Raw genomic sequence first — 14,127 nt, forward strand, 5'->3', positions numbered from 1 at the left:
ATATACTCCCCACTCATTTCATGCTCCAAGCAGAAATAGTTTCACATTTTCTCATGCTCTCATGACCTTTCCAGACAATTAAGGACACTGTTTACAGAACTACAGCTAGTAAAAAACCCTCTCCCTTATCTAACTGTTTACACACAGAACAAAAAAATAAATTGGGATCATTACTTGCCTTCTGGGCTACACTCTGGCACAAAATACTTCGAATTTAAACAACTGAGTCTATGCCTATAGTTAATGCTCCCCACAGTGACTACACCAAACTGATCCAGCTTCTTACCAGTACCTTTGTTTCCCCCACAGGTGACTTCAGTGTTACAAAAGCACCACGTTCAGTGTGTCTCTGACTCAACTGTGCTGCAGCCTAAAAGCAGCAAAAGGCACCTGAAGCACCACTTAGAGCCACACAATTCTCTGCAGCTCCAAGAACGGTGGCTGGGACAGTTGTGTGAACTGAAGAGCCTTATTAGAAGTGGCTGGAATACAGAAAACAAATCCCAGAAAACATCAGAGCACACTGGTTCCCTCAGCTAAAGTCTATTACCATCTTCTCTCAAAGTGGGACCAAGAACTCCTGAAAGAAGAGCTTTTTCTTTGTTAAATATTGATTTGGAGTGACACTGACCTTTGCCACGGCATCCTATACACTTTAATGGATCTCCCCTCATCTCTTTGTCAGGTTCCTGGATATCATGGATTTAATATTCCTCATCCTGCTCCTGAGCCAGTGCTATTAATGGCTCTTGTATCTAGTACTGAAAAAAGCTCTGCTATTTTTCTGAGTACTTGATATGCATCTATTCCTCTATTTTCTCTATTACCCAGTAAGAGAACTCTTTTCCCAGCAGCTGCCACGGTGCTTTTTGACGTGTACAAGCAGCAAAGACTCTTCCCCTGCCTTTCTGCGGGCTCTGGCTGCCTGCTGCCACAGCTCCTTCTCTCCTGGAAAGCTCAGGTGGGATTTCCATCCCCCAAAACCTGGGATAAGGTGCTCTGCCCTCTCCAGCAGCGGGATGCATGTGACAGCCGCAATGCCAGTGCCTCACTAGATGGAGCTGGAGGCCCTCGGCTGGCCAAGCGCTCCCAGCCCCGACCCAGCTGCAGCGCTGGGAATTCTCCAGGTGAGGTTTGGCTGCTGGGTCAGTTGATGGTCAGTGGAGTTAAGAGCGTTTTCCCCACTCTTTCCCCGCTGTGGAGCCATCCCAGCACAGCTGGGCACTCAGCTCCCCTCTGCCCGCTGACAGACACCCAGGGCAAGTCCTTCCCCCCAGAAATCCAGAGGGAATACATCCTTTACCTGAGGAGACAGATAAAATGTATTTGTCAAGGAAACATTCCCCTGTAAGGGCAAAAGGGGAAGATGAGAATATCACTAATGGGAAAGGAACGCTGAGGTAATTCTCACTGTGAGGAGTCTGAAAATACACACAGCAACTTCTGAGTGCTACAAACCTGGAGACCAGATCAGATCCATGTGCACAAGGCACAGCTGCAGGTCCCCACACCTGGTGCCAGGGAGAGAGTATAACACATCCAGCAAATGACCCTCCCTTTCTAAAGATAAACAGCAAATCATGCTGATTGAGCAGCCTGAAGTACAAACTCCATTTTACTGTCTGGTATTTTTTAACTAGACATGTGTATATATTTTGTATTTTCATTCTTTTTCTTAGTCTCTGAAATAAAATATGTATGGTATTTATCTTTCTCTGGTATGATATCCACAGAACAAATTCCTACTCTGCTAACGGTGCATCATTAGGAGCCTTTTTTCCAGGGTGAAATTGAAATCAAGCTCAGACTTAAAAAATACATCAGAAAAAGCTGAAATTCTATCCTGGTTGGAGGCCAGATTGTGGCGACTGCCAATACCCTGGTTATGGTGGAAAAGATGATAAAGTGAAGTGGAACATCAGCTTCCTCCCATGTGATGATAAAGACAAGCAACACGGAGTGTGGAGAACAAGGAGTCAGCTCTGGGAAGATTTAAATTAGGCTCATCCATCATGCTGAACCTTCCTGCAAAGATTCTGCTCTGTCACCACATGCTTTCTTGCAGCACTTTATCCACAGAGGCAATCTGAGGGCAAGGAGAAACTCCCATACTCTGCAATTCCCATCTCTGTCAGCTGGAGGTGTCACCCGGACACAGCACCCAGGACAGAGCTGGGTCTGTCCTCCGTCAGTGAGGGTTGGTTTGGGGCTTTCCTCCAGAAGTGACCTGGACAGCTGAGCTACTGAGCAGGCCAGAACAGCTCACTCACATGAAACACCCTGAGGATAAATGAAAACTTCACACAGTGTAATTCCCAGGCCATTTCTCCAGCCGTGCATGGTGGCTGCTGGAACAGGTCTGTACTGGTAAAATGCAAATTAAATAAATAAATACTTAATTTATAAGCATGATTCATCAGAGGTTTCATCTTCTACAGCAAAGAAACAGATGTTCTATTGATGACACTTCATTAGAGAGATAAATGGGGTCACACACGTATCTCTGTTCACATCCATCTGCATAATAGACCAAACATTAAAATTTGAATTTCACATGGTGCATGTGGCTCTTAGAGCAGCCTCAGAGAGTCTCAATGCCCAGAGCCAACTCACCCACCTCAGACTGCCTTAACAGCCAAGGAACTCCAACTCTGTTCAGGAAAGCAGAAGGTTGGGATTTAACAGTGGCTATTTAGGAGACAGTTTCATTGGAAACACAAAAGAATACTGGATTTTAAGTCACTGGATGGCAGTGATTTTTGATAGGTATCCACCATAATACAGTATCTGACATGAAGAAGCAACTCAAAGCAGCAGTGACAGCAAACTCTGGAACCACTGTTCTTCCTCCAGGTCCACTTAGGGAGGGTTAGGATTGGGGATAGGTTCAGGGATAGCTGAGAGGGCTTTTCTGATTTTCCAGATGTTTATGCAGGAGGCCTCAGAGTTCCCCAGCTAACAGAAACAAGTCTCCTTCACTTTAATACGCAGTAATAGAAGATAATGCTTACAAACTGAGCGTTATTTTTTCCCCAGATGTTGTGGCTTTGCCATGTGTGGATCTGAGTGTGTGCACAGGCAGCTGTGTCAGGTACATCAGCTCTGCACACCTGGGCAATGCACCCCTGTGCCCAAAATCCAGCTGAGAATCCATCCCTGCTCGCTGCTGTTCCCCATCCATCTCTCCTCTGGCTGCTCAGACTCTCTTAGCAATTGTTTCACTATTAGAAATTGTGGAATATAAATCCTAATTTATTGTGACTGATCCTTTTATTTCCTCTGGGGGTGGGTGGGTTTTTCTGCTCCTCTCCCACAAACCTGCTCTGCAAACACTCGCAGGTGGCAGCTGCACACACTCACTCTGCAGTTTTCAAGCAAACACCACCAGTGCCAAGGAGAGACAAGAAACATTAAAAACCAGTCATGTTTTCACTTCCCAACCTATTTTTGAAATAGGAGGGAGCAGGAGGATGTTCTTACCTACACCAACACTGACATTTGCATTTTCCATCCTAAAAAAATATGCCAGATCCATGTTGGAATTCCTCCCTCCACTACTGCCCTGCAGTCACTCTGAGGAGCAAATGGGCACTTGAACAGCAACACTGCAACCCTGCAGAACAATTCAGCAATTTAGTGACCAACATTCACCCTTCTGGGGAGGTTAATGCACCCCATTCCACCCTCTGAAATTTTATTTTGGTGTTCACCCAAATTTCTGCTGATCCTAGAAGCAAAGTTATGTAAATGAACACCAAATGTTCTCACTTCAAACACACCAGCCCCATCAAAATGTGTTCTTGTCTAAGGGTATAAAGGTAATAATTGGTAACCTTTGACTGCTAAAAATGTAAAGGGAAAATATCTTTCATTTAAAACTTGCTCGTTTGGTTACCATGGACACTGCTTAATCATGAAGGATGACTATTACTTGTTCCTATAGAAACCAAGAAGCTTAAGAAGCATCCTGTAATTTAACTCCAGATGCCAAATTTTACACCAGTCCACCTATTACCACATTTGGGTACTTCAGAACAAGCTCAGCCTTGATCTCCGACTCTAAAAGAAATTCAGTGATGCAGAAATGCTGTAAGAAATCAAAAATATGAGCACATAAGGTATAAAAGAAACTTGCACTTCACATAAATTGGTTTCTTCAAAAGGAAACATTAAGTGCTCAGCATCTGAGGATTCCTCTTTCAGTGCAAATGTTAATGAAGCAAAACTTTGTCGTCTTTATTCCTGTCCATGTTCTCCAAGTCCATACAATTGCAGGGCATGTTTTTCCTCCAACTGAATGCTTCAATGCTCAACTTTAGATGAACTTCTGGAGCAATGTGAGAGGCTGGGATTCCTAATGAACCTCCGGGAGCTGACTGTGGTCCCAGCCTGGCTCTCCAAACCAGACCTACAACAAAGACATGCCCCTCATGCAAGGAAAAAACCAATGGACAGCACAAACCTTCCAAATTCAGGCCATGTGTTGCTCTAACCAGTCTTTTAGAGTTTCTGCTTATTAACAAAACCACAACACTTGTCTGGCACTGCTCGTCACCTCAAAGCTTTACCTTCAGCACCAAAGAAACATTAGTCAGAATCTCTCTCTCATGTAGGTCTGGAGGAAAAAAGCTTCCAGAAATTACCTGTGGCTGACACTGTTCCTTGACCCCCACCGGCTCTAGGTGGGGAATGGATTCACAGTTCTCAAAGGCCATCTATTTTTACATTCTCTGATCCCCAAAGGGGCCCAAGGGAACTCAGTGTAAAAGCCTGACCCTGAGGCTGCACAAACCAATGACAGGAGTAGGGAGTTCTGGGGCTTGTGCACCTTTTCTAATAAGCATAGACACAAACACACAAACAATTAATGTCTAACTAAACTATTCTCTGGAGTGTTGCAAAGGAAAGCAAACTACCCTCAGTAGCGTCTGAGCTGAAAAAAGCAAAACTGATAAAGCCCAAATGAGAATGTTCCCTGACCCAGCTCGTTCCCGTCTCTGTTGAGAGCAGAGTGAATTAAAGGATTAGAGAGTGCCTTCAGTGCACTAACTTAGGGGATTAGTGGCACACTAGAAGACCTTCAAGGGAAATACAGGTTTAAAAGCTTTAAAAGGCAGCTCCGTGTCTAAATTGTTTGGACTGCCACAGCTGTAAGGACACAAACTTACTCTAATACATGAGTGATCATGAAAAGTCTGCTGAAAGCCCTCTAAGCATGTTTTTGGATGCAATTCTAGTTTGGACTCAGAGCAGGGTTTTTAACCTCTTTCTCATTTATTACCTATGGCTTGTAGATAAAACCTCATTCTGTATTACTCGAGAGCAAATCTGCTACTTATTTCCTTTCAGAGCAGTCAGCCCCTCCTAGGAACACTGTCAGGGGAAAAGGAGGGTGCTACCAGGAGGAGAGGGCTGTAAACAGAGATAAAGATGAGCAAAAAGAGACAGTGCTCCTCAGAGATTCCCACTGGGGCTTCCCAGGGGAAGTTTTACAACTTGATTCATTTTTGATCTCGTAGGAATTTTTCACAGAGAACACTCACTGAGTGTGGATGTTCCTGCATTTCTGACATGTCTGGAGGAGGTGGGGCAGGTCAGTGTTTGCTGTAGGAGCAAAGGGAGTCAAGGCACTGCTGCCACCTCGCTCCTGCTGAAGGGTCAGTCCAATAATCTTGCCTCAAATAAATTCACTCTAAATTTTTGCTTATTAAAGGGATTCTGAGATTTAAGCATTGTTTAATATCAAAACAATTCCAGAATTCCTCCATCATGCACCACTTCCCAAGTCATTAAATTTAGTCTCGATTTTTACTAGACAATGAAGCATTGAGCAAACACAGCAAAGTCTCAGCTGGAGCACTGGTGCTAAAAATAGCACAGCTGCCAGTGAATATTTCCTATAAACAGCACAGCTTAAACATTTTGCATATCTTTTCTATGGGCATCTGTCAGCCATGCTGTTAAAATTTCAATGAAAGACTGCAAGACTTCTGTGGTGAAACAGAAAATGCCACAAAAGAGATTTGAAAAACAAAGCAAGGATCATTAAAAAGTGCAAAGCAGGAAGGTCTCCTTTTCCTGGCATTTAAAAGACACCACCCTTGGAAAAAAAAAACCAACCAAGCCCATTGCTAATATTTATGACTAGGTTCCTCACTTGCCTTCTCCCAGCCCTTAAATGAAAAACAAAGTCCTGCAGAGGTGGAAAGGGAGAAATTCCACATGGCATTCCTTGTCCAACATCACTTTTTGATAACATACTGCAGAACAGATTTTCAGCTAGGAAAGATTACTGAGAGGTGAGTGCAATTTCAGTTGGCTTTAAATATAATAAAACCTCCTTAGTTGTTATGTCACTCTGGGACATGCTGGGACAATTTTCCAGTCACTGCTTCCCCTGTCCCAAGCGAGTGCCTGAACCTCCAAGGTATTGATTATTTGGGCATAAGCTGATCTCTCATTTATCACTTAAAAGGTTTTGATTTCATGAAACAGAAAGACTAAATTCCAGCTGTTTTCAACAGATGTGTATCTGAATAGCCTGTGCTGAGAAAAAAACCCAGCTTGACCTTGGCCTCCCAGCTCAGTGTTTGGTGCACTGAAATTCTGGGCTTTGCTGAAGATCAGTCAGTTTTCACTTCACAGCAGCCATCAAAGGAAAGGAAGAAGAAAGCCTGTTTAATAAAAATCCTTTTCATAAAACATCTTGAAAAGCATCTGTGATAAACAGAACTCAGAGCAAGACATTTGTGTCTGAGGCTGACAGAGACAGAAGTATCACGGAACACTGAACCTTCAAGATCAGGAACTCCAATGTTCTCAAATACTCAGGGCTTTGATGCCGACTTTGATTGCCTACAGAGTTTTACACAAGAAAGCCCTGAAGCCAAAGCTGCATTTGGCTCAGAGATGGGACTGTGAATGGAGCACCCATGAGTGGTTTCTATCAGCAAAGGGAATTTTCAGAACACTTCCCACTGACTCCCATTCCCTCATTGTGTCCATGAGTAAGGAGAAGCAGAGACACCCTGAAGAAAGCCACAGACCCAAGTGCAGCCACAAGCAGGTGTTGCTGTCCCTGAAAATTTTCCTTCTCCCCTCGCTGCCTCCCAAGCACCTTCCACTACATTAGATGGATCACCTGGGAGTAATCATAATTACTGCCATGATTCCTCCCACAGTCCCACACATCTCTGAGCTGAGCAGATGGCCCAGGGGTTCTGCAGGTAGTTTTTTTATCTAGCTAATGCTTACCTGCAGCATGTTCTGACTCTCTGTGGAGGGCAGAGCCGGGGGTTTCAGGCACTGCCCTCATTCCAGCAGAGATTAACAGTACAGTGAAGCCTGAATGCTTTACCAACTCTCAAACAGCCATGGTTTAAACGTGCTGGAGGCAGGATCCCATCAGCCTCCTCAGAGCAGCCCTCCCCTCCTGCTCAGCTCTGCTCTCCCCACCAGCGTCACTGTTCAGATATTCCAGCCTGTCCCAAAGGCACAGAGTGACAAACACACTGAAATGTGATGAATGTGTTAAAGGCACCAGGGCTGACCAGACAGCTCCAGAACAGAGGATGCCATCACATGAACCATTGAACAAGCTGCTGTCACTGCCATCAGCTCAGTCCTGGACGTTTTTGCACACGCTGCAGCAGATTGGCTCCATCTGGAGTCCCAACACAAAGCTCTCCCCTCCTTCCCTTAGATCCTTGCACAGAAAATGCAAACTCTGCTCACTTTGCCCAGCTAAAAGCACCACAGCAGCACTTTCCTGAGGGAGTGGCTCTCTCTGCACCTCAGGAAGCAAAACCCATTTCCCAAACTGGGTCTCAGCCCTCACAGAGCCGTGCAAGCTGTAACCCCAGCCTGACTTTTCCTGCTGTTCCTGGGGCAGGATGGGCTCCGTCCCTCCATCCCTACCAAGGGCTGGCAGCAGCAGCAGCAGTGTCAGAAGGGCAGGTGTGGGTGGGTGGCAGTGCCTCTGGGGGGAGAGTGGGCTGTGGCAGCATGTAAATACATGTTTTCAAACACAACTCCTGTGTGTTCAGAACCTGGTGGATTCAAAGCAGAGGGGGCTGGAAGAGGGCTCTGACTCACAGCAAACTGGCAGCACCTCAGACTCCTGGGTGCTCCAGCCTGAGCTCCAGCACCAGGCATTCATCATCTGGGATGGAGGGAGCACAGGGAATGGTCCCACATGGGGACAGGGATCCTGTGCCAGCAGAGATCTCCTCCTCCCTGGTAAATTGTAAGGATTGCCAGACCCCCAGCTGGCTCCTGGTCCAAAAGCATGCTGAGCATCTGACATCCCTTGGAAAAGATCAACTTCCAGGTATCACTGCTCCTCCATCAGAGCCACAGGCTCACCTGGGCCCTGTGGGGATCTTGGCAAAGGGTCCAGAGACTGCAGAGTGCAACAACTGCCAAGAGGATGTCTGGGAAACACACATGTGGCAAACCAGACATTGCCAATTCCTGTGAAGTAACTCCAGCACGCCTGAATTTATGGCAACCTCCCACTAAGGATTCCTGATCTCCGAGTATCCCAGCCAGAGACAGCAAACTCCACTGTGCATCAGCCTTTGAGGAGGGGGCCCTCAGCTCCATGCTTCCTCCAGACTTGCAGGGTTTGGAATTCAACACTACATCACCCCCCAAGATCTAGAACTTCATTCTGATTTCTGCATTTTCCACAGCCCCCAGACCCCTACAGCCTCCTGTTCATCATTCTTCCAGTGGAAACAAAACTGTCAAGGAGTGTTCCTGTTGCATTATTCCAGCACTTCCATCACCCTGCCCAGCCTGGACCAAGCTCCCCTCTGACCCACTACGTGGCCTGGCTGCGTGACACCACCACTGCACAACAAAAACCTATCAAAAATAAAGAGAAAATTCTCATGCAGCTTTGCAAATCTCTTTCAGATCTACAGATAAGAAGAGCTCAGCTAGTGCTGAGAGGCAGGAATCCCAGAGAGAAACACAAAATACTCCAGGAGAGATCAACAGCAACAAGATTTCAGCTGGTTCAAATCCAATTTCTTACAAACTTTCGGGCTGATTCCCATTTCTATCAAATCTGCTTGTATATTCCTCGTGTTCCTGACAAATTATGCCATTAAGTTCACATTGGGTTACCTAAAAGAAACTAAACACATTTAGTTTGTCACAGTAACTGAAATGACAGTAAAATATTTTGGTTTTGTGCAGCACACAAATAAAGAGGGAAAGGGAACTGGGACATGTTTGGGAGTTTACAAATCCTCCTCCCTGACAGGCAAAACAACAAAAAAAATAATGCAAAGAAAACCGCTGTCTGCTTAAAGGAAAAGCTGAAGCTCAGGGACTGATTCAGCTTCCTATTGTTTTCTCAGCAGTGATTCAAAATCCTTAAAATTGTCCTGAGTGCCAGGAAAAGAGGAAAGGGGACATTGCACTGAGCTAAATCTCGCAGTGCTAAAGTTGAGTTTAAAATCTACTTCGTAAATCAGAATTAACTGCAGTGAGACAAGTCCAAGCCTAGATTTGCACAGACACCTGATGCAAAATTGCAGTTGTGCTTTTTACTCACACAATAAGAAGAAAAAAAGGAATTATTTTCAGTTAATGGCTTTGATTAAGCTCACAGCATGATAAATATATCAGGACTGCCGCACTGGAGGGCAAACACAACCCTCTTTCCTCCTTTCTGAAAAAATTCAATACGAAAACACTCCCAGACTCCCACTTTTTGGCTGCTTTAAGAACAGGCAAAAGACCCAATAAACAGTTATTTCACACTAGAAGAGAAAGGCAGAATAGCTTATTTTAAAAATGCAACTGGGTCAGGAGCTGCCTCCAGTAGAAGGAATGGGCTGCCTGTGCCCTACAGAAAGATTCCTCTGTGGACCTCCCTCCTGCTGATGAGAACAAATAGGCCCTTTTAGAGCAGGATTTTTAAAAGTGCAAAGTGATTTGGGGCTTCAAGTCCCACAGGTTTCTGCAATGCCTTGGGAGCACAATCTTTAGGCTCTTTGGAAAATCCTACCCCTAAACTGTTCTCAGCTTTGTCATCTCAACCCCCTGGTGACACTCGGCTCATGAAGAACAAGAAGTTCCAGCAATACATCTCTGCAGAGAGACACCATCTCCTAGGCACGGCTTTTCAAAGCTCTGTAAGCATCAATTAGGCCTCCAAACATCTCGGAAAAGTAGTTACCTTAATTACACAAACTGAAAAGCTGACCCGTGGTTAGCTGGAACGCCTGGGTTAGTGACACTACACGGGGTGTTAGAGCAGCCACGCCTGCCCCGAGTCCCTCGCACACTGACCTTGTGCAGAGCCCGACCCGCTCCCGGGGCGCGGGGCCACTGCCCGTCCTCGCCCGGCTCATCCTCACCTACCTACGGCGCTACCTGGCAGCGGCGGCCGCGGGCTGTGCAGCGGCAATTAAAGAGAACTGTGGTTGCAATTACCCCTGCTAAGCCTGTTCCGGCTGCGGGATCTGCTTCGCTGTCTCTGAAGTCGTGACCTCCGGAGCAGTCGGTAGTAGTAAGACGGTCTCCCGGAACTTTTCCTGCTGTTCATGGACATTTTTGGATCTATTTTACACATACACACATGCAGGCACAGGTTCGCTCTCCCCTCTGGCACAGGAGCAAAACAGTCCCAGCGTTTTAATGAACTGGAGGGTGGTTCTTTGGAGTGGAAAGGGAGAGGGGGGAAGAGGAACTCTTCACCTGACACATTTAAAAAGAAAAACAACGAGAATAAAACATAAAAGAGAGAGAGAGACGGAAAAAAAGCACGCGGCACCGGAGTGCATGTCTCAGCTGAGGGAGGACTCGCAGCGAGCAAGATAAACTGTGCTAACAACTCCTGCCCCCAAAAAGATAAGCCTGCTGGAGTAGTAATAGGAAGCCAGAGCTGGCCTGGGCTCCTGAAACGTGAAGCATAGGCTGGAAGAAATCCTGGACTGGATCCTCTCCGCCAGACAGCATCATCTGATCAAAGTGTCCTGGAACAATTCCCAGCTCCCTGCGCAGCGCGGCCCGGCGGCCTCGGCTCCGGCCGCCCTCGCCTGTCCCGAGCAGCAGCCCCGAGCAGCAGCCCCGAGCAGCAGCCCCGAGCATCAGCCCATCGCCGGGAGGAGGCTGCGGCTCTGCTGCAGGAGGGATCTGGGAAACGCTGCGTTGGGGAAGGGGATAATGATTTCCTGGCCATAGGACACATGTTAATAATCATCATGGAGCAAAAGCCCCGGAAAATAAAGTGAAATTTGAGAGGGGAAAACTTTAATTAGAAGTTGAATGAACAGAGCTCCAGACTCCCCTGGAGGCCCATTTCCTTTCAACATTCAAACTGAGTTATAGCACATCCCACAAATTAGAGAAAGGGCCTATTTACCATTTGGGTCCTGATGGCAGCGAAGATTCTGCCTCCGGCTCATATTGCTCCATAAAATTACATTTCAGTGGGCAGAATTAACACTTAAGGCCATGGAAGAAAATAAAATTAAAAAAAGATATTAAACAGATAAAAAATTTCACTCCACATTTACCATTTCAAAAGGTCAGAAGTGAATTGTCAAGAATCCTGCACCTAAGCTTCCTCCCTTGCTGGCACAAAAATGACTCTGAAGGAAGAGTGGCAGAAAACATTTCAGAGACCCAGAATGGTGGCCAAGATCTTAATGTGTGGCTGCTGCTTCTCCCAGGCTGGCAGGTAACAGAGAAACCTCATCTGAGTAGGATGAGCTGCAAAACAACATCTGCACAATAACTTTCTGTGTTGTGTCCTCGTTTTGTCATTTTTCCCAGACTTCTGTGCAAATTTATCTTTGTGGTGTCTTATGACCAGACACGGGCTTGGCTGTGGATGAGCCCCGCTCCCCTGTCACCCGGAGCTTCTGCAGAGGCTGGAAAGCTTCCTTGGATTATCTTGTGTTGTACCTCCAGTAACAAGAGGCAGAAACTATTCCAGTTCAGCAACCACACCAGGACAGGAGTCCCTTCCCTAGCACCAACCATCCTCCCCAATTTTAGGATTTCACACATTTTGGCAGTCACGGAAAACATCAGAATTCTACACAACCTGTGGTTCCTACTTCCATCGAGAAGCAAACCCACACCGTGTGTCAGCTAAGAAAGGCCCTTCCAGGAGGAAAACCCAAGTCTGGCTCTTCCCCGAAGTCCATGCCTGGTTTTGAGGCCACACGTGAGGAATTCGGCGCCAGCTTTCAGGCAGTGCAGGAACGAGCAATCGGGAGGGCAGCGACAAGTTCAGGTCAAGGAGGCAGATCCCAGCTGGACAGCGGAGGCTCCCTGCCCCGGGAGGGGGATGCTGCACCGGGACATCGCTCTGCGCTTCCACCGGCCCTCACCACATCCCACAGCAGACCCCGGCAAAAAGGAAAAGCCTTCGCTTACTGCACATCTGCGCTCTTCTTCTTAGCCAGAATAATTTTCTTTTTCATATTTGGGTACATAAAAAAAAATAAAAATACAGGGACAACTTTAACCGTTTTCCAGACGACCAGAGACTCATCCTGTGCAGCTGATTCAATTCCCAAATGGAGCTGAGAACATCCAGAATACAGTGATGGGAAAGGCTGAAAATACTGACGTTTGGTTAAAGATTTGCTGTAGACAAGCACCCAAATATTCAGGTGTCTCTCTGCAATTTTGTGTCATAATAACTGGGATGAAAGCTCTGAAGAGAGTCTTCTACAATTATGCTTTTATCACTAGAATGTCTTTAAAACGGCCTATCCAATTTACTTTTGTCATTCCCAACGGCAAAAAAAAAAAAAAGGCACTGACAGAAATGAAAGTTGGAACAAAACCACTTTAAAAGCTTACCCAAATTCATGTGATCTGAAAGGGGAAGGTTTGATTTTGCTTAACTGGAGCCAAGTGACTCATGCTCAAAGCACTGGGGATGCGGGAGAGGCGGGTGCTGGGGATGTCCCCAAGCTCTGAGGGAATGTGAGGTGGGAATGCTTGGGGATTTTTATTTTTCATCAGCCTAGTACCTTCAGAAACAATCATTCAGGTGACCATGAAGCAGGAGAAGTTAATGAGGGACTATAAACTATTCTGACAAGAGAAAGCAGCCCTATATAAATGCAAAAATAAATGGTTGGGAGTTGTGTTCCAGTTTTGCCAGCTTGGCTCTGTCTCTCTTACTTAACGAGGTTTTTGAAGACTTTAACTTCAGATGCTACAGAGCAGCAGGCAGGAAAATGAACAACCCACCTGGCGGGATGTGACTGGGCCAGACCTTCCCAATTAATACACACTGCTCTGTTTTCTTCTTTCTTTACTACTTTTTTTTTCTCTTTTTTGAAAGCCACACCCTGACACAAATGCTCTGTGTACAGCGGAATCTGCCACTCACAAATGTGGGATTATGAACTGCTCAGGAAAGCTGACAACATTAAATCTCTGTCTCTAAAATAACACATCCCAGTCTGGCTGCTCCCTCCAAAAGGCAGCTGGATGAGCTCAGTCACGGGGATCTGCTGGATCTTTCAGGAAGAAGAGCAATTGGAGATAAATGTAGCAGTGATTTTTGGGGTGTTAACTCCTCCTCCCCAACGCTGAACACAAACCTAACCCATGGAATTAAAGACAATTAAATATATACCAAACTGTGGTAGAATATCCAGTCTGAGGCACCACTGGGCTTTAGCACAGAACTCGGCACCCAGGGCTGACCTGGGTGTCACCCACTGCTGTCACCCTGCCCTTAAACCTTCCTAAACCCAGATCCCTCTGAGTTTATGGCAAGGAACATGAATTCCTTATATCGAAGGTGAAAGTTTCCGTGCTCTTTCAGTGGGGTCCAGTCCAGCCCCAACCCCCCGATTTGGACAGGTCTGAGAACGTCCTGACTTGTTCACACACGGAATTCATGGCCTCTGAATTCAGGCTGCCTTCTGAGACAGCAGCTTCAGGGATTTCATTTCAGTTTCCCAGACCTCTTTCATAAAGAACTGAAGCTTTCAAAACTTAACAAACAACCTGAACCAAACAACAAGAAAAGGTTTTGGTTGGGCCAGCAGAGAGAAGTGGCGGGTATCAGCTTAATTTCTAATTTGCATTAGGCCAATGAACTTCAGACAGACCATCAAGAAATTGAATCAAAATCAG

The 14,127-nt window shown here is 46.1% G+C and overlaps 1 protein-coding gene across 3 annotated transcripts in view; it reads right to left on the reverse strand.

Moving 5' to 3' along the window:
• Positions 1–14,127, reverse strand: part of DAB2IP (DAB2 interacting protein) — a 163,434-nt gene that overhangs the window by 121,104 nt on the left and 28,203 nt on the right. Inside the window, exon 1 of one of the 3 annotated variants that reach the window (XM_082295062.1) lies at positions 10,450–10,738. The exons of 1 other annotated variant lie outside the window; for it this stretch is intronic. In XM_082295062.1, coding sequence (XP_082151188.1) covers positions 10,450–10,588 — 139 coding nt within the window. In that variant the 5' untranslated portion in view covers positions 10,589–10,738. Of the gene's footprint in view, positions 1–10,449; positions 10,739–14,127 lie in introns of those variants that run through there. One more of the 3 variants, XM_082295060.1, reaches the window with a different exon arrangement.

Source organism: Coloeus monedula (assembly GCF_965178545.1).
Source record: "Coloeus monedula genome assembly, chromosome: 21".
In the NCBI taxonomy this organism is placed as follows: domain Eukaryota; kingdom Metazoa; phylum Chordata; class Aves; order Passeriformes; family Corvidae; genus Coloeus; species Coloeus monedula.